Consider the following 18,952-nt stretch of genomic DNA (forward strand, 5'->3'; position numbering starts at 1 on the left):
ATAATGGACATGCAGGAATTTAAGTACCTAATTTTACTAACAATTATTCAGAGAAAAAGATATCAATTGCCTTCAAAATAAAGATGGTGCTGCTCTTCCCTGCAGTGAACTCGTACATTCAACGTCAGCCAGCTTCTCTCTCCTTGCTTGGTGAAGACAAACGAACTAAAAAACATGTAACAAACTTAATGCGTTTTCATTTTGCTCCTGTCAGTAATGTCACTTTTGTTATAAAACACGCAGCTTAGATTTAGAGCCTTACAGATGAAACATATGGATGCCAAATATGAAGCCAGCAGTCCACATTTAATGAAGAAACAGATGGGTACCCATCTGCCAAAATGCCTGGTGAAATACCTCAAGTTACACAGAGGTAACAGTGCAACATTAGCTTATACTTGACCCTTGGAAGTTTCTTATTTTTAAGCCACTCCTCAAGAGCATTACAAATATAACACTAGTCAATTTGGTACATGAATACTGGGTATTTTTACAGACTTTCTGTGCAACTTGCAATTATGCTCTTTCTGACCAACAATACAGTCTTCATTACGGTACAGTAGGATCTGAAATATATTTTCAGCTTTTCAAGTTAACAGTTTCATAATTTATGTGGCAGATGTGCAAAGCAAACTGCACAGAAAGAGATAAGCCAAGAAAAACATCCTGATGGCCACAAATGAATTACAACTTGCGGGAGGAAGGAACTATAAAGCTATTTCCTGTGCCTTACAACTTCTAATCACAAAAGACTACCAAGTAAACAAGATAACCCAAAGTCCACCATGCACACACACTTTCAAAAAGGACAGTGACTTTAAGAATTAAATTGAAGCCTATTAGAGAACTTGGAAGATCTCTCACTTACAGAAACCACCACTGCACGTTGCTGAAGTCTTCCCTTTCAAAGTTGCCCCCCCTTTCAAAAGTTACCCCATTGCAGCTTGCTATATTCTTCACGTTTTTACAGATGTTGGGAATGTGAGGGGACTAATTACATGGTAGTTTTCAAGCATATGTGTGCAAGGAACGAACACTTTCCCCCCCCAAGCTGATTTACTACTGATTTCATCTCTCCTAATGCAGACTCCCTGCAGTATGTAAGCATTAATATTTTCATATTCTTCTTATATAAAACCATCCCTGTGGTTTACACCAACAGATACATGGCTGCTTTAAATATCTTAATTTGTCAACAATTGTAGACTGGCAATATGTGGTGGTAAATAACTTCTCAAACTCACTGAGGATTTTGCCAATGGATACATTGTGGCTTTGTACCACCTCTACATATAGTATTTGTTCATCTAAAGCCCAAGCTCATTTCTTTATTTCCCTGTTCTTTAGGGGATATTTTGGTTCCAAACACCCACTCTAACATTCTTCAGTTAGCATCCTCTAATCTTCAATGATTAGACTATCTTCACTCCAAATACACATTTCCGCAGTTCCATTTTAAAAGGCTTAGTAAGTTTTATCATTTTGCTTATTATACTTCATTCAAAAAGCCTTCTTTAAAAAGTGACTTACCAAAATAAATGTTATACTCCAGCAAGTAAAACAAATCAAAATATTTCCTTTTAACTTACAATGTAAGAATACCACAATAGTATTTCCATTGTTTTTCAGTATTAGTTTTTAGGTCACATTTTTTAGTTCAAATTTTAGTTGAGAGTACAATTACACCTAAACCATTCTTATGACAAATCCGATTAATCTTAATCATGAAAACCAATTTCAGAAATAAGTGGAAAAAAAGCTGCCTTTCAGGCAACATTTGACACTTTGGTGGGATAGTTACATGCTAGAACAGCAACTCTGCTTTTCATTCAGACAGAAAGACGACACTGGTACTGCCCTTTGCAAGTTTTCAGTCTCCTTGCACTCATCTGAGCACACATCTGGCTTATCAGGTTGAAGTCACTGCTTCGTAGCTCCTATTCCTGTGGATTTAATTGCTTTCAAAGTTCAATACACTATGTTTAAACAATAGCAGCCATATAGTCAAAAGAAGTGGAATTACAAAACTTGGATAACTTTTTGTAACTGCAGAACTAAAGATATTTCCATAAGTATGTTGTAATCACATGACTAGATTTGGTTTTGCTCAGTCCTCAGATTTACTTTGCTACTCTGCTCCTTACACTTCAGATTTTTTTCTTCTGTAACAACAAGCTGCAAAAATTTTAAAAACATTTTTTAGAGTTAACTACATTTCTTTACAGCATTCAGTCAGATTGCACTTCCTCCTTCAATACTCAGCAAGAGCCACTACGTATTTTCTGTCAAGTGCTGCATCTTTAATTTTCCCATGTTTGTGATCCAATCAGGTAACATGACTTACTCTGAAAACAAATGTTTAACTAAGTAGGACAAATAGCAACAGAAATCTAACTAAAAACACACTTTCTGTAGAGTGTTTTTTATACATATTAAACAAGTCAATCCCAATAAACACTGCTATACAATTATAACATAAAACTAAAATTTAAATACATTATTTCAAGAGAGACTGAAACATTCTTCACTATAGCTTACACCATCCCATCAACTGTGTTTCTTTGTACTTTGTTGCATTCATATAACTTCAAGAGTAACTTTCCCTGAAAATAAAAAGCTCATTTCAGGTGTTCATAATGTGTTGCGTAAGCTGCCTTCTGAACAAGGTATCTAGCGCTACTTCCTTCTTTGTATGCACAAAGATACCGTATTCAATCCCACAGCTGAAGTATTTTCAGTGTGTACAGAAACGTTCAACACAGAGACTCACAAGTACTCCCAGACAGCGAGCTTTCAGGATTGGGGTACAATATTTTAATGTTGAGAGAGAAGTACTGACAACAAGAATGAGGTCTTATCCTTCTTTCAAAGCAAGAAATAAAAGGGGTAAAAGTTTCCAAAAGACAAGCATGTTGTAGTTACACCCAACATGAGGCAACAGTAAGCTTTGAGGATGTGTAACTTCAACTCACTTGTGTACCTCAAACTTCCTATTTTTGACCATAAAAAAATCTTGAGAGTGACCTTGGATAGAGGAGGAAGATGGGGAGGGAAAAAAAAAAAACAAACAAAAAAACCAAAAAAACAACCCAAACAAACTAACAAACAAAAAACAGCCTCGCAAGAAAAAGAATACTCTACCAGTAGCTATGACACTCCAAACCCTCCAGAATGTTGCAAGAGGACCTCTGTACTTAAGACGTGTCTCCTACTCCCAAAACAAGCTCTAAGTTTTCAAGTGTCAAAAGAGCTCTACCATTAGTACTTTAGCACGACCCTCAGAGGATACTGCTCCTTTGATTAGCCCCCCTCACCTCTAAAGCTTCTGCAGTTCTGAGCTATTTGTAACTGTTCACTCGCTATTCATGTGAAATGTGTTCACCAACAAACTTCATACTAGGGTTTCCTGACAGCACGAAGAGCATGTAAGAGTTGTAATTTTACAGTAATGCAATAACTGGTCAAGAAAACCTCCTGATGCTATATACATGCTTAAAGTATATTAGCTGAATAGTTTCAGATAAGAGATTTCATTCTGAAAAGCAGTAACACTGCCTGGTAGTTACTACACCTATGAATGGCGCAGACCTATTCAGTGTTACTTATCACATTGAATTCTAAATAATCCAAACTTTCCTTACTCAAATAATTGTTTCAAATATTTGTCAACTGACAGAGTATTTAGTGTGGACAGAAGAACATACATGAAATAATATGGAGTTTAATATTGCCAAAAAACACAGACCCCCAACATCAATGGGACCACGCTTAATGATCCTTGTAGTTTCAGCTATCCCTTCTTTGCAAGCCGAGTACCATTAAAACATTGCCCTAATTCCAAATTTATTACAAATTAAGCATTAGTCTAAACACATGCTAGCTGTTCCACTAGGGAGGGCTGATTAAAGATTAAACAATGCAGGCGCTGAAGCTTTTAACACACCAACTGATCAATCCCTGCTACTGTATAATCACTTTGGCACTATGACATCCCAGGCACCCCTGTACTTTGCAATATCAATCTTCTTCTGCAATCTTTTTGAGAGGAATGAACCTGAGTAGAGGTAACTCCTGTAAGACAGCAGTAAGCACCTGTTATAAGCTCTATCAGATGCACAGGCAAGGTAGAGGTAAGGTTACCACATCTCTCTGGAGTCCCGCTCTGAAACCGCTACCCGTGTTCCCTCCAGCCTGTCCAAGGGCTCTAACTCCTGCCAGCTCCTCTCTCTATCCCTTCAGGCTCAAGGCAACCAGAGTCAGACAACAGCATCTCAACTGCATGTAAACCATACATGTCAAACACACCCTATTTTTACAACACAAGTTGCGCTCTACCCTTTAACACCCAGGCTAGCTTCGAACGGCTCGCAGTTTCCTTCTACCTGCAGCCACAGAGCTATGACTCTGTACAGCGTCACATTTCACCTGTGATGTAGCAAAGTATTAATGTCATATTACTTAATAAAGCTGGAGACGTGCATCTCATCAACAACAAAATCTAGAAGTATGGTCCAAGTAGCAAGTGAAGCAACTAAACGAGAAAACCTTCAGTTGCTGTTTTAATACAGCCCTGTGTCCTGGAAAATGTCTTAAGAGTGAGGCAGAAGCTGCACTGCACTTTTCAGAGTAGGAGAAAAGAAGAGGAGGCAACAGTTTACACAAAGTTATCAAATTGCAGGCTCATAACCAGTTGTTTTCCTTCATTTATTAAAGTGTTTTTCAGTGGAATTGCTATGCAGGAGGTATTCAGTAGGAGAGACACACACTTGAGTCTATTATCTTTGTTTTTCTAAAGTGAACTGCATTATCATTTACTGATCTTATTCTAAACACATCAGTTGCTGTTGTTTACAAAACCCCCACAACCTCAACATCAGATTCCAGGCCTTTTATTTATGAAAATAATTAAAATAAAGTCAGAAAATGAATACTGATGTCACTACAGAGAAGCTGATCAGATTCTCTTCTCAAAATTGGTTCCTTACAGTCTGCTTGTTTACTATTGGAAGCTGAAAGCAAGAACCATTCCACTATTCTATACAGTGCTACAATACCCGCTACACTCGATAGCTCTAATGCACCTGCAGTGTTTCCTTCCATATCCAATACTGAAATCCAACCCAGAAAAGACCATTACGTCTGCCAGACAATTTAAGGACGATGCTGTCTTTAAGTAAGACTACGTGGAGTATGTCTGGATGCCAGAACCTTATTTCTTGACTCCACTACACACAGCCGCAACAGGAACACAATCAAGGCCCTTTAAACTTGTGCTTCAGTGTCTCCAAGAGTACCTCTCTTTTCCTAGGAAGGGAGCTATTCAAAAACTAAGCCTTTCCCTGCACCTCACTGTGCTAACAAGTAAGAACAAGAAATTCAACATCTTATAAATTCAAGTGCAATTAAGACTTTGCAGTCTCCCAGTGAGTACTTTGTACTTCTTTAGTATAAGTAGGGCTGCGCAAGGGGAAACCTGTTCAGTATCAGAATCTCTGATGGTGTCAAAAGATTACTTTTTTATACGATATTAGGCAAGACAAGTATGCAGTGATAATTCTGCAGAATAAGCTGTGAGCATCCAACAGTTTACAGCCAGGGGCAAAGAATTCAGGGGGATTTCCTGCTATGCCTTCACCTTTGCCAGTACTCTTTCAGGATCTAGCGGCCCTAAAGGCGCTCTCTGACTTCTTGCTTCCAATTTGTTTTGAACTAGGTCGTTTGCCTTTCTCAAGTTGTTCTTCAAACTTGCTCACCTGTCTCATTTTTGGTTTTACACGAGAATGACCAGCAACTCTAAACTTCGCGTTTTCTTCTAATGGACATTTCAAGCTTCCTGAAATACATGTTTTTGTTTTGACTTATTACCTTAACCCTCCTCTTCACCAGTGGTGTTTCTTTTTCATCACGGTCTTTGAGAAGTGATAACAGTTTCATTATGAGCCACCAATACAGCATTTTCATTATCTCCACATCACCTGCAAGGATTCTTCTTCAGCATGCCCTTGAAAGTTTTCTTTTAAAAAAAAAAAATTCTTCATTTTTATGTAGGCAACCTTTTTGAAAAACATACCCAAAAAAATAGGTTTTTTTCTTTATGCTTCTGTTACTCACAAAAAGACTTTTAATCCAAGTGCTTTGTGTTCACTATTACACAGTGGCTCCGCAAGTAATACCCTGAACCAGAATCAACACATGGCCCGGGCTCAAGTCAAGGCTTACCACTTCTTTTTGCCTAGCTCTTTGGAGAACCAGTCACTGATCATCTAACACGTACTGTTCTCAGTGTAAGATGCTGATGCAACATGTATCTAACCTACATAGGATACATGAAGTCACCCACTGCTGTCATGTTTCCTGCCCACATCGCCTCTCTGCCATCCACACGGGGTAGGAGGGTATCAAGCAATACAGTCCTCTTTCCTGTTCTTTCTCCGCCCTCACACCTTTAGTCCTGAATTTTCAGTTCATGGGATTGACACAGTTTGCTTGTTAATTTGGTCTGAAAAAACTTTTCTTCAGCATGTTGCCCATCCATTCAGCTGTGCCTGTGTTATTTTGTGCTTGGCCTATAATGGAGTTCTGCTAACCACACTGTTTTAAATTGGGACACTGACAGATTTATCCAAAATTTTCTGAAAAAAAAATATTCCAGGTTCTACTGTATTCTTCAGTCTTCTAAAATCTGTCTTAAACCAAGACAGATATGCTTTGTAATACATGTACACCTCATACAATAGACCTATAAGAACTATTTTTCCCTTCACATTGCTCCCATTAAATTAGTTGGCATCTCCTGATCAATTTAATTTAGTATAATCATAATAAAGTTATGCTGACAACCAGTTCTGACAATCAGCCGTTCCCCACTATTTCTTCTATAACATCTTATTACATGGGATAAGTACACCATATATAATGAAAAGCACATCAAAATAGTTCAATTGATACAAGAATTATAGATGAGGTTCAGAGCATATGAAACAATATTGAAATACTGTAGAAGGGCTGCACAATGCACATTGTGTCACTCACGCTATTTCCATTGGCAGAAATAGTGAAGTGTTTTTTTCCCCCCAAACTGAGTGTTAGGAAATACAGGGTTGTCATACCTTCTCAGTCCACTTTCATTTGATATATTCTAGCTGATCTTCATTTTAGTATTCTGTAAAGAGCTCTTATGGTTACAGAGAGCTGAGTCAGAACCAGAGAACAGCTGAAGCTGGGAGGGAGCTCTTGTGATCCCCTAGCCCACCCACTCTGCTCAAGCAGGCTCAGCAGGAGCAGGTTGCACCAGACCACATCTAGATAGGTTCTGAATATCACCAAGGATGGAGCCCCCACAGCGTTTCTGGGCAACCTGCTCCAGTGTTTGACTACCCTCACAGTAAAAAAAGTGTTTTCTTCTGTCCAGATGCAATTTGATGTGTTGTAATTTGTGCCCACTACCTCCTGCCCTGTCAAGTTTTATTACTATATACTGTGTCTTCTAGGACTATTACTGGGATATGTTTTAGTCTTGTTTGCCATAAAAAAGTCTTTGATTTCAGGTGGTTCTTTAGAAAGACAAAACTGAGGTTTCTCACTAAACCATGCCAGAATAATTACTACAAGGAAAAGGAAAAAAGCACATGAACAAAAAAACTACTTGCACAGACCGTAAATCAATTCAAATGCAGTTCCTAGGAATTGCACAACTACTTAGTTTTCAGCTTATTATACTGCAGCCAGTAAATTAACAAATTGTTTTAAAAACATATCTAGTCTTTTCCTACTTCAGATTGTTCATCCTTTAATAACCCCAAATTACTATGTTTCTGTCCTGCAACAAGTGTATCTAAGAATAAGAAGCAGTCAATATAATCCTAAATAGACTAAATTAGCTTAATACCTATTTTCTTTTGTCATTCAATGTTCTGTGAAGACAGGTCACAATGTAGAAATCCTTCTACTACCATATTAAGCAGCTGGACAAAATAACTTTGGCTAATAGTTAAAGGCAGAGTGTCCTTCTACAGCTATTCACAGCAGAGTATCCAAAAATGGGCACAAGCAGTAAGAACACACCATTCAGAATAAGTATTAAGATATCAATGTTATGATATTAACTTTCATTATTTCATTAAAATTTTCAGATTGGTACCTCACATTAAATAAAAAGGGTAGCTTGGCAAACTAAAAACCCAGAAGTTCACAAACATGCATTTTTACTCAAAGCAAGCATTCTTTTGTGGAATGAGTCTGGCAAATTACAAACAAATTAACTTTCAAAATGCCAAGCCATGTTTATTTGTGGAGGATAATGATGTTTCCTCGCCTTTCATAGGTATCATTTGTTAAACTGGTTCCTCCAGGAGATCAAGTAACTCTTATGTCCTAAAAAGGTAACAAGAGCTGTTCCATTTGCCTCCGAGCCCCAGTTTCTAGTTCCTGCCCACATACAGATGATAATTTCACATTACACTGTGTATTTACAACAAACCAATTTCACTATGTTTCAATACAGGGACTATTTATTTATTTACTCACTAATGGTAAGATAACTGGATTTTTATGATCTAATGTCTTCAGCTACAGAAATAAGTTATAGTTACCATGTAATTAACAAAAACCTGACACTGGCAGTTTAAAGGCTAAGAGCCTCCACTTTCCAATTAGAAGTCTATTAGCACTAAGTTTTCAAGCTGTCTCAAGAAACACAATGATCTGTTTGGTAGTAAGGTGAGAGAAACTACTGTGATAGAAGTTAACTCATTTAGACAATAAACACTTTTGAACAGAGGGATCCCCCCCTCCCCCTTTGCATGATCATATGGAGGAACAGTTAAAATAATCATCAAAACAAGGAATAATTAAAAGTGACAGCAATCATTAAGGTATCAGCTCTATTCACAGATGTAAGTTAAGAAGAATGTAATTTATTTTTCAAAAGATGCATCCACCCACTGCAACTCAAATAAAATTATCTAAAGTTATCAAAAGCCTTTATCTTCTCTTTACATTCAAAATGGACTTAAGAGAAACCTTCAACTGAGTAGTCTCACAGAAACACAAAACACACACATCCCAAGAATCACATAGGGATGTATGTTTACTAAATACAAAGTTATGTCTTGAGAGGGAACACTGAACAGTCTGTAATGTACATTACGATGCTTCTAAACAGCTTGACAGGATGGGGAGAGCAACTAACAAGAAAAACATTTATTGTTATGAGTCAGAATGCAGCAGAGAAGAAAAAAAAAAAACATACTCCCTAACTCCCAATAGGTCTCATTATTATTACAGCAGATTAAAAAAAAATGCAGGTCAGTCTCATTAAAGAAGCTGAATATACACTAATATTTCTAACTGTATCCCAAATGAACCAGTTAATATCTATTAAGCATGCACTCAATATTTAATTGGTTAGGATAGGACACACTTTTCCGATCAGGGGAGGGAAGAGTACAACAACTTGGAGGTAGTTTCCTTAAAGCACACAAATACACACTAACAGTACTGATTTTGTCACATTAGTTTCATTTTTTAGTGGCAAACCAAATACACAGACTTAAAGTAAGTCTACATAGAATGCCACTCTCACCATTCTATAATAACTGAAAAATATACCACCAGTATTTCTAATATAATTAGCTGTGCTGTTAAATTGAATTGAAAGCATCTCTCTCATGGATCTGTTGGATCCTGATATCACTTCCAGCCTGAATCATTCAAACTAGCACCACACAAGACACACAACTGTCTATTTCAATCTATATCCTTTCTCCCAAATCTGGGACCTGAGAGCAGAACCAGAAATATTGATGCATATCCCCCAGCACAACAGCAATACAAACATAGAAAGGTTAGCTCAGGAGCTTGAAGTAGTGACATTCAAAATGGAAGAGCTACCTTAAGAAATTTAAACTTAGAACTTAAATTTGTGATCTTTTAGAGCAGTTTTGCAGCTAACAAACCACTAACAGCGCAGCTTCAAATAATAAAGTTAGGTAAAAATGTATCATCATCAGAAAAGGGTCCCAGCCTATCTTCCTGTCCTTTTATCTATCAACACAAGTGCTTGTGGTGCCATAAGTAGCTGCTTACGCAGCACACTGCCAAATCTGTTACGAACCCTAAAAGCTTAGGGTTCTTTGGCTTTTTTTTTAGCTATATCAGCACGATAGCACAAGCAAATACTGAACTACACAGCAGCAGCACAAGGAAGGCAAAGCCAGTGAACGGCCAGGTATAAAAGTGAGACCTTCTCTTTTAGTGGAAGAATAATCTTAAGAGCGCAAGAGCACAAACTCCTCCTTGTGAAACCACATGCTAAGGGTGTACTTCAAGTACTAAACCTGTGCCTTGTCCTCCTTTGCCCCCAGCCACTTATTCTTACCCAAATACCATTCCTTTCTTTATGCCAGTACAAATATTTGTGTGGCCATGGAGTTAACTATACCAGGGAACTGATCCAGTGGAGAATTAAATTGGCAAAAACAACTGGTTAGTCTCAGAGAGATTCTCTCATCAAGCAGAAAGTATGCCAGTGCCAGCAAAAGGGAGAGGAGAAGTGCAGTCTGCGGCAGACGGAAGGCTGTGAAACCTCTTTTACCACCAGCCTACGCTTATACTGACTGTGAAACTACAACCTAAGATTTCATGGCTTAGGCTATGTTTTCATATTTGTGACAGTGTTGATGGCGTTTCAGACTTCAGGGCAACTACAAGGGGAGACTCAGCCACGTGTTACATGGCTTACGCTAGCTTTAACTGTCTCTCTCCTCTCCCCTTCCCTCCCATCTCAGCACTGCTTCCTCAGATGTGTGACACAAATTCCTGTGCAGTTGTATGACAAACGAGTCTAGGAAATAATCTAACTTAAAAACAAATAACCTACGAAGTCCTTTTGGGAGAGAGAAAGAAAGAGAGAAAGCTTACAACTGGATCTGTTCCTCCATCCAGTTCACTGCACAGCAACCCAAACCACCATACTTACATAGCACACAACGCAGGAATAAATAAGTAATGAATACTTTTCTAATACTGTTTTTGAAAAAATACTGAGAGCCACAGCCTGCACAGCTTTCTGGAAAGAACTGAACCATCAACTTGTAACAATTTCACACGACCTTACCTTAACAGACACTTGTACCTTAAAAAATAAAGTGCACCCCAGTTAGAATCGGATCTTATTTTTCAGAGAGGAAGAATAGAGGAACTGTTTGTCATGAAAGAGTTACACTCGCCTACACAATTGTTGTCTCTAAAGAGACTACTGTGCATCCTTAAAAGAAAGTTTTAGCTATACTGAAGCCGTTTATTCCAAATGAAACAGATAAATAAACTCATGCTCCAAACTGAAAGATGACAGTAGCTGTCAATCTTTGTCTATAACTCAGCCCATATTTGACCTATGTCAATAGGATCCAGGACACTCTAAGGTCACCAATCGCAAAACTGAATACTTTATTCAGTTGTTACATTTGCCTGAGGAGAGAAAGCAGAAGTGTGTTCCACATTTGCACAATGCTTTGGAAGTAATTACACCTTGTATATGAAAAAATTATGCAAATCAGCTAATGTTTTGTAATACACTAGCTGGCAACACAACCAAGAGGAATTTGCACAGAACTGAGTCAAGCACTTTGATCCTTTTGACCACAGTAGCACAGTGATGTAGGTAAGGCTCTTATCTTTGACCAGCTTCATTTACTTCCCCAGCAGAAGCCTAGTCTTACTTCTGGCAAGGCGATGCAAAGCTATGTTTTAAAAATACTTCAAGGACATAGAAGTTGTCACACACACACACACATCATTTAGATTCCCTGAAAATACATAAGGCCAACACCTTAGCTAACCTTACAACATGTAACACAATCTCTTGTTAGCTTCCATGGGGTGTAAAATGGCAATAATACATTTGAAAGAGCATTAACAAAAGCACCACTTGAAGGTGTGTGTTGATGAAACTTTTGTGTTTGGCCACAACTACCTTATGCTAACTCTTAATACATACCTCAGCTTGTGAAATTTCCTACTTTTCATTACTCTACTAGTTGAATATTCAAATAGGAGAATGACATATCTATGTACGTGAGATAACAGAGTATAATACTTTCAAAGACGCTTATCAATGCGAAATTTCATGGCCCAAAGACTGTAACCATTTTTATTCCTTATTAAAAACCACAAATTTTTTTAAGTCTTAAAGGAAGGAGGAAAGCCCTAAGAAGTAAGTGCTGTGACAAGTCCTTGTCAGACACAGCCACAGACAGCTGCAGAGCCAAATGGTATATTCAAATACAGTCTTCCTTTGCATTCCCAAGACTATTTCTTCTCTCTCTCACTCTCTGGTAACCAGGCAGAGGACAAGTCCTGACAAGCTGGAGATAATAATCATCACCTTGCTTGTAACAATGATACAAAATGCTGTTCTTAAAGCAGTTATCAGCAGGACATCTCTTAAGCAGCAATAGGAGGATAACTCATGCAGTGAGGGTTAACCGTCCCTTACATAAAACGATGGAAGCGTAAAATAAATCTTAAATATAAAGAAAACTAAATGATCCTGGTACTGGAGCAAGGGAGCTTACGGGAAGGTCAGATAGCAATGGACTAGTGTTAGACAGTTATTTACCCTTTTGCTGGATGTATCATATGATGGATCATTTACCATAATACCTGCTATTACTAAACCAGCAAACAGCAGTTCATTACAGAAAAGCTCAATAGTCTGGGTGGACAAATCCACAAACCATAAGAAAACCACCTGTAAGCAAGAACAATTACTGGCACATTAACAAAAGAAAGTAGCTAGGCAAGAGGATTTAAAACCCCCAGCTGAGTACAAGTAGGATCCTTCTTATGTGTTGGTCAAACACAAGCATACTACAGGCAATAAGCAACTGAAAGTTAAATGTAAGTCATGTAACTGGAGAGTAAATTACCGGTATGCATTTACCATACTAGTAAGTACAATGCAAACATAGCATGAGTTAGCAGACAACAGCATGAGACTGGAAGTCAGCAAATCCACAGTTTTAACTGTTACCAACTCACTGTGACTTCGTTTACTTGACACAATCATTTTTTAGTTTTCCTCATCTGTGAAGTGAGGGTAGTCCAGAAACCTCTACTCCTCAGCTGAAGTGCAAGGTCTGATTTACATGCCATGCTTTAGGCTACAACAGCTAGCAACTGCAATGACAATTGAAGCAGTAATTCACTCTACCAATAATTTACCCTTCTCTTTACAGCTTGTATAATTAAAGTACTAAAGAAAACATGCTGTTTATTAACTAAAAGAACTTCCCCCCTACCTAGTTGTATTGGAGCTGATGACAGCAGCTCCTTTAATCCTTCCTTTTCCACTAACACTAAAAATCCTTCCTCCTTGCATAGTTGTAACATCAGAACAAATAACAGAGGACCCTAGTGCCTAACTCTACAAATAATTTCTCAAGGGTAACAAACGCTTCCAGCATTTAGTATCTGTACAAGCATTACAATCAGTTCTGAACAAGACAATTTGCTCTCCACTTAAAAAAAGCTCAAAATATTACACACTTGCTTGCAAAACATATGAAAACATAGCTCTGTAATGCTTCAACTCCCACTCTACAACATGAGGGAGTGCATATACACTCCTGCTGGCTCACTAGAAAGGTGTGGCTAAGAGCAGTACTAGCAAAGCAGCTTGGACTCAGGTAGGTGGACACAGAACTGAACTGGAAGGGGGGTGGAAAAAACGGGGATGGTGGCTGTCATATTCCTAATATTGGCAAGAAATTCACAGGCTTTCTCTTCTAAGTATACAACCAAGAAGCTCAAAGACTCAGTGACAACCATCTTGACCACCTAACTAATTCAAATGAACATCTGGATTATACTGTCCTTAATACATATAGATCTGTCACCTTCACCAAATTTTTAATTAGACTGCTTCTTACCCTTTGATGTGTGGAAGGTGCTTAAAATGAGCTCTCTCGTATTCTGGTCATGTATGTAGATCACAAAAGCTAAGAATGGTAATGAAATGCTAAAGAAAGTGGCTGTAAAGTCTCATCGCATTGTGACACAGGCAGCAATCTAATCTCAGTTGGTCCAAAGGTCTTCCATCCTGCTTACTTCATGTCCTACATGTCCATGACAGAAACTAGTTAGCAAAAACATTAAGTTACAATGACATCTTACATTAAGAGAGGAATTATTGCCATGAGGAGTCCAACTACCTTGCTAAGTACATATGCACAAATGCTGTCTTCTGCTTTAAGCAGAAGGACCTTGTGCTAGGTTAACAACATACAGTAACACTTCAGGAAAATAAGAATCAGCAGATTCTGCTTCAAGAAAAGAGAATTCTGCAAAACTAGAGAGATGTGATGGCCTGGCTTTTGAACTTGGCCAGAAGGCCAAGCTAATACCTTCCTGTTTCTGCCAAGCTAAAAATTGTTTTAACGGTATTTCTTAATATTCCTGGTTTTCTTTTGAAAAAGCCACGGGGTTTTCTTTGTAGAACTCCCCTAGAAATTTCACAGGGAACCCAAAGCACAACATATACTTGTCTAATAAGATTTAAAAAGGAAGTTACCAAGTTGCATAATACTCTCAGTAATTTCCATAGCCAGGACTCCAGAACTGTATTGCAGGGCCTACAATACCTTTTGCCAGTTCTGTTATCACAGAGAAAGGAGATCCTTGGTTGAGGTCTTTGATGGTTTGATTATCAAAGTATAGATGCACCTATATCAATAAAAATATGACATTTCTCATATAAGATGCTTCTACACAGTACTGGCCAGCCTGCAGATCCTTAACCTCATGCAGCTCACAAGCTGTTCAAATGCAACACTTAACCTCAAGTTTCATCACAACTACAGGGCTGTTCAGGAGCAGGCATGGGGTAACCTGAACACCCTGCTATGGGAGCTGCAGAACATCCGGGACTACTGTCACCAAGTCATCCAGAGACAAAGCTACAAAACCCATCGTGCAGCACAGCAGTGGGATAGCTGGTGACCAGCATTCTTCCCACCTGCCGAATGTTCTTAGCACTCACACTCCCATCAGCTATCTAAAGTATGTGATGTGTGCCCCTGCACTCTGTCATGTTCAGATGCTGGTATGCAGCTCATCAGGTCTGAAAAACTGGCCACCTCTTGCATATAATGCTTAGGCTAAGTATTTCTACTGCAGACCTAACCTAAGTCTATGACAAAACAGACTCAAGTCTGCTACATTACTTCAGGAGTGACTCAGAACTGCCACCTGACTCACTAACTTTACATCAAGCACCACCCTGGACTTGAGCCATCAGAAACCTCTGCCATTTAAACTGAGTTTACTGTTATAGAGCAGACCAGGTTCAGCACAGAGGGCTGCATTTATACAGTTTACTTTCCAATTTTGTTCTGACCTACAGGGGAAAAGGAACCATACAAGTAAACATCTAAAAAAAAAGTGAAAAAGCTGCCTTCTGAAGTTATTCTAAAGTTAATTTATTGACATAATAAAATAATGTGAAATAAAATTTATTCCAGAAGAAATTTAGACCTACACCTTCTAAACTGCAAGCTAACCAGAAACTCAATATAATTCCACACACTTGAATAACTCTCACACACAGTACCTGGGAAGAAACTGGAGGGTGGAAGAAGTTTGACATTTATTTAGAAACTGCAAGAGTAAAGCTTAGGACAAGCAAAATTTACTAGGCACAGACAGGCTTTATTAGTTATTTGGTTTAAGCCCCAAACTTATTCACAATGCCCAGTTAGAAGCAAAGTTCAATCATAACTAACCAAGTTATGGCACTTAAAATTTAAGGGGGGGAGTTATATTAGCAACTAAGAACAATGAGGTTAACAAAAGGGAGAACAAGACACGTGTCACAGGACAACACGTCACAAAGTATCTTGTTACATCTTAGAACAGTCTAAATCTAATACTCTATCACAGAGTCTTCCTAAATTTCATATACAATAGGACCACCATTCAGTATCAAAAATAACTGTCTTATGCACAAAAGGGTGCAGATCCATACTTTTGAGTTTCTACAAAATGCTACAATACAGATAATGAGGTGATTCTCATGTGAAGAGATCAGTTCAGTTTCTATCACACTGAAGAAAACATAAATACCAAATACTTCAATAATACTAAATACAAACTTGAATTTTTACTGCGTATTTTGGAGTTGTTAACTTATTTTTTAGTTCCAAAACTTGGAAGAATTTCAACAGGTTACTGTTTTTACTCTGTTTTTTTGTTGTTAAAGTAGCCCGCAGACATTTAAAAAAATAATTAATAGTAGCTTAACTATGTATCATTGCTTACTGAGCTTTCACACACCAAAAAAAATCTGGAAGTTGTTTAACAAAAGTTCTCCACCTTGAAATATCTCTGACCTAACCAAGCACTCAGCCACCTGAAGCCCAAATAAGGATAAAAAAACCACAGATGAGTAAGTTGAAATTCTAAGATGATAAGTATCAGCTGAATATAGAACTAAGATGTGAGCTAACAACCACTACAAAGCTATCAAAGTTTGAACTAGCAAAATTTCAAACTACCTGCACATTTTAAAATCCCCATATAATCATATTCTTTTAAGGAAAGAAAGAGACTTTCTTGTTAAAGTTCAGGATATTCCTGCCACAGCATCAGCAGTTATTTATGAGGCGGATAATATTGCTTAGGCTCTTCTGCAGAGAATTTGGTAAGTCATGGCATTAAGACAGAAGACATTATGACAAATCTGCACCACACACAATAGGACTATTGATTTTGATCTAAATACTATTTACTCTGCAGGCTATGCTTCTCTTCCACCCCCTTTTTTTAAATACACAACCTGCTATATTTGGATAATGTTATTCCCAGAAACTGAAGTTTATTCAAAAAACATTTTTGATTATTTGAAATGTCCACTTCTTGCACCTGGTTTGGAAATCGGATGTCTTTTCTAAACCAGATTCTGATGTACTGTTTGGCTTAACTTATGAAACATCCTTAAAAGTAAATATTTTAAAAACAGTGACAGTGTTATAATGTTATAGCTATCATTAGTCCTACACAAATAAAAGCACACAAGGAAAACTTCGAAAAACTTCCTTTCCCTGAAAGTGTCCTTTTAGGTCCTGGAACTCAAGACAGGTCTATTTGGGTTGTCCTACTATATACCTCATTTGTCACATTATTAAAACTACGTTAGCAAGGGCTGACTTTGCATGCAAGGAGCTGTAAAAAGTAAACAACCTCCTCAGGAGAAGTCTTATTCACAGTGGTTTTTAAATGTCAGCTGTTTCTTGGCCTAGAAAAGTCTCAGTCTAGTATACAGCACCATATGCAAAACACTTGATTATCACAAATAAGCTGCCGTTTCTCTTCAGTTTTCTGTCTTTAAGCCTATATATAAAACAGGCCAGTTTAAGAACTGTTTGGAGAAACAAAAGTAAAAAATGTTCAAAACGGAACCTCAATTTTGAAAGACTCACCCTTTGACTTCTAAGGCTAGACAACTATGAGTTCACATAATCTCATTTGGTCTATACTAATCTAGAGACCTTCAGCCAGTTATTCCTCTAAGTAGTCCACAATTCACGGAAAAGCGCTCCAATTTTGCCCCTGAAGATTTATTATTTAAGGAAGCAAAACATAATCTTTGTTAAGTTCTCCACTATATTAATTTTTTCTCGTGACACAAATAAAGGAGTGGCTGAGAAACGTAACAATAACGTCACATTCTCAAGCTGCAACAGGGTGATCACGATAAGGAAGACCGCAGCCAAGTTTGTAGTGGGAGGAGGTTCTAGTCAAGGAAATAAACTTGCAAATATCCGAGCTATTTAAATGTTTAAGGGGTGGGATAGAGCATTTCACTCTTCTACCATGATCCACCTCTGAAAAGCACAGGGGTGGCGAGTCAATGGCAATAGGTACCTGTCCTTAGGGAGGAGGAAAACACTTAAAGAGCATGTGGTGGCTTCGGAAGCACTCTGAAAATTTACTGCTGTACAGGTGGTTCTTTACTTCACTCCTTCCTTGAGTGACTTGTCTGTTTCTTCCTAAGGGGCCGAGGGGCCACCATGGCAGGAGCCAATCCAGCAGAGACAGATTTTAAGGGCTCATGTACCAAAATGGGCACACACCCCCTGGGACCCTGGCAGAGGAGGGGTACCCAAAGAAGAAGTGCAGCTCGCCAAGAGCTGGAAGGGCCCAGATGAGCCCAAGAGGGGCGGGAAAGCAGCCAGCCATAATGGAAACGCCAAAGACTACCTGGAAAGCAGCCCCTGCCTGTCGGAGGGGCCAAAGCCGCGCCGGGAGGACGGGCAGGGGGCCACACCGGGCAGCCGCTCGGGGAGCGGGGACGAAGGCGAGGAGGGGGAGCGGGGAAGGGGGTCAGCTGGGCACGGAGTGGGTGTGAGGCAGCCACCTCAGCAGGGGGAGGGACAGCGGCCATGTTGTGAGAGAGGCGGGGGGAGCACGGGCCCGACCGAGGGGCCACGACCGAGCCGAGCCGCCCCGGCACCCCCGCCCCGCCCGCCCGTGCCCCGCCGTACTCACGCCTTGTCCACCAGCTCCCGCACTTTCCACATGTTCAGCATGGCGCCGACCGCCTGGAGACCTCCTCGGCCTCGCTGCCCTCCGCCGCTGGCCCCAGGAGGCCCCGCTCGCCGCGCTCCGGGCAGCCGCCGCCGCGCCAGGCCCGCTCCGGCTCGCCGCCGCCTCTGCCAAGCCAGGGACGCGGCAACGCTCCCGGAAATGGAGCGCCTCGCGACCGCGCGGCCTGCTGGGAGGTGTAGTCTTCCCGCCAGCGGGGCGGGGAGGCCGGGCACCCCGCAAAGCCTGCTGGGAGCCGAGCGCCGGCGGGGCGCGGAGCCTGCTGGGAATTTTAGTCTCCGGCGAAGAGCGCAGCCTCTGCGCGCGCAAGGGCTGCTGGGAGTTGTAGTGGCGCGGCTCCCCTGAGGGG

The 18,952-nt window shown here is 39.6% G+C and overlaps 1 protein-coding gene across 3 annotated transcripts in view; it reads right to left on the minus strand.

Moving 5' to 3' along the window:
* Positions 1–18,702, minus strand: part of CLINT1 (clathrin interactor 1) — a 53,925-nt gene extending 35,223 nt beyond the window's left edge. Inside the window, exon 1 of one of the 3 annotated variants that reach the window (XM_068409523.1) lies at positions 18,547–18,702. In XM_068409523.1, the coding sequence (XP_068265624.1) occupies positions 18,547–18,587 (41 nt within the window). In that variant the 5' untranslated portion in view covers positions 18,588–18,702. Of the gene's footprint in view, positions 1–18,258; positions 18,277–18,542 lie in introns of those variants that run through there. The other 2 variants (XM_068409525.1, XM_068409526.1) reach the window with 2 other exon arrangements.
* Positions 18,703–18,952: the final 250 nt, after the last annotated feature.

The sequence above is a fragment of the Nyctibius grandis genome, chromosome 10 (genome assembly GCF_013368605.1).
Source record: "Nyctibius grandis isolate bNycGra1 chromosome 10, bNycGra1.pri, whole genome shotgun sequence".
NCBI classification, from domain to species: domain Eukaryota; kingdom Metazoa; phylum Chordata; class Aves; order Nyctibiiformes; family Nyctibiidae; genus Nyctibius; species Nyctibius grandis.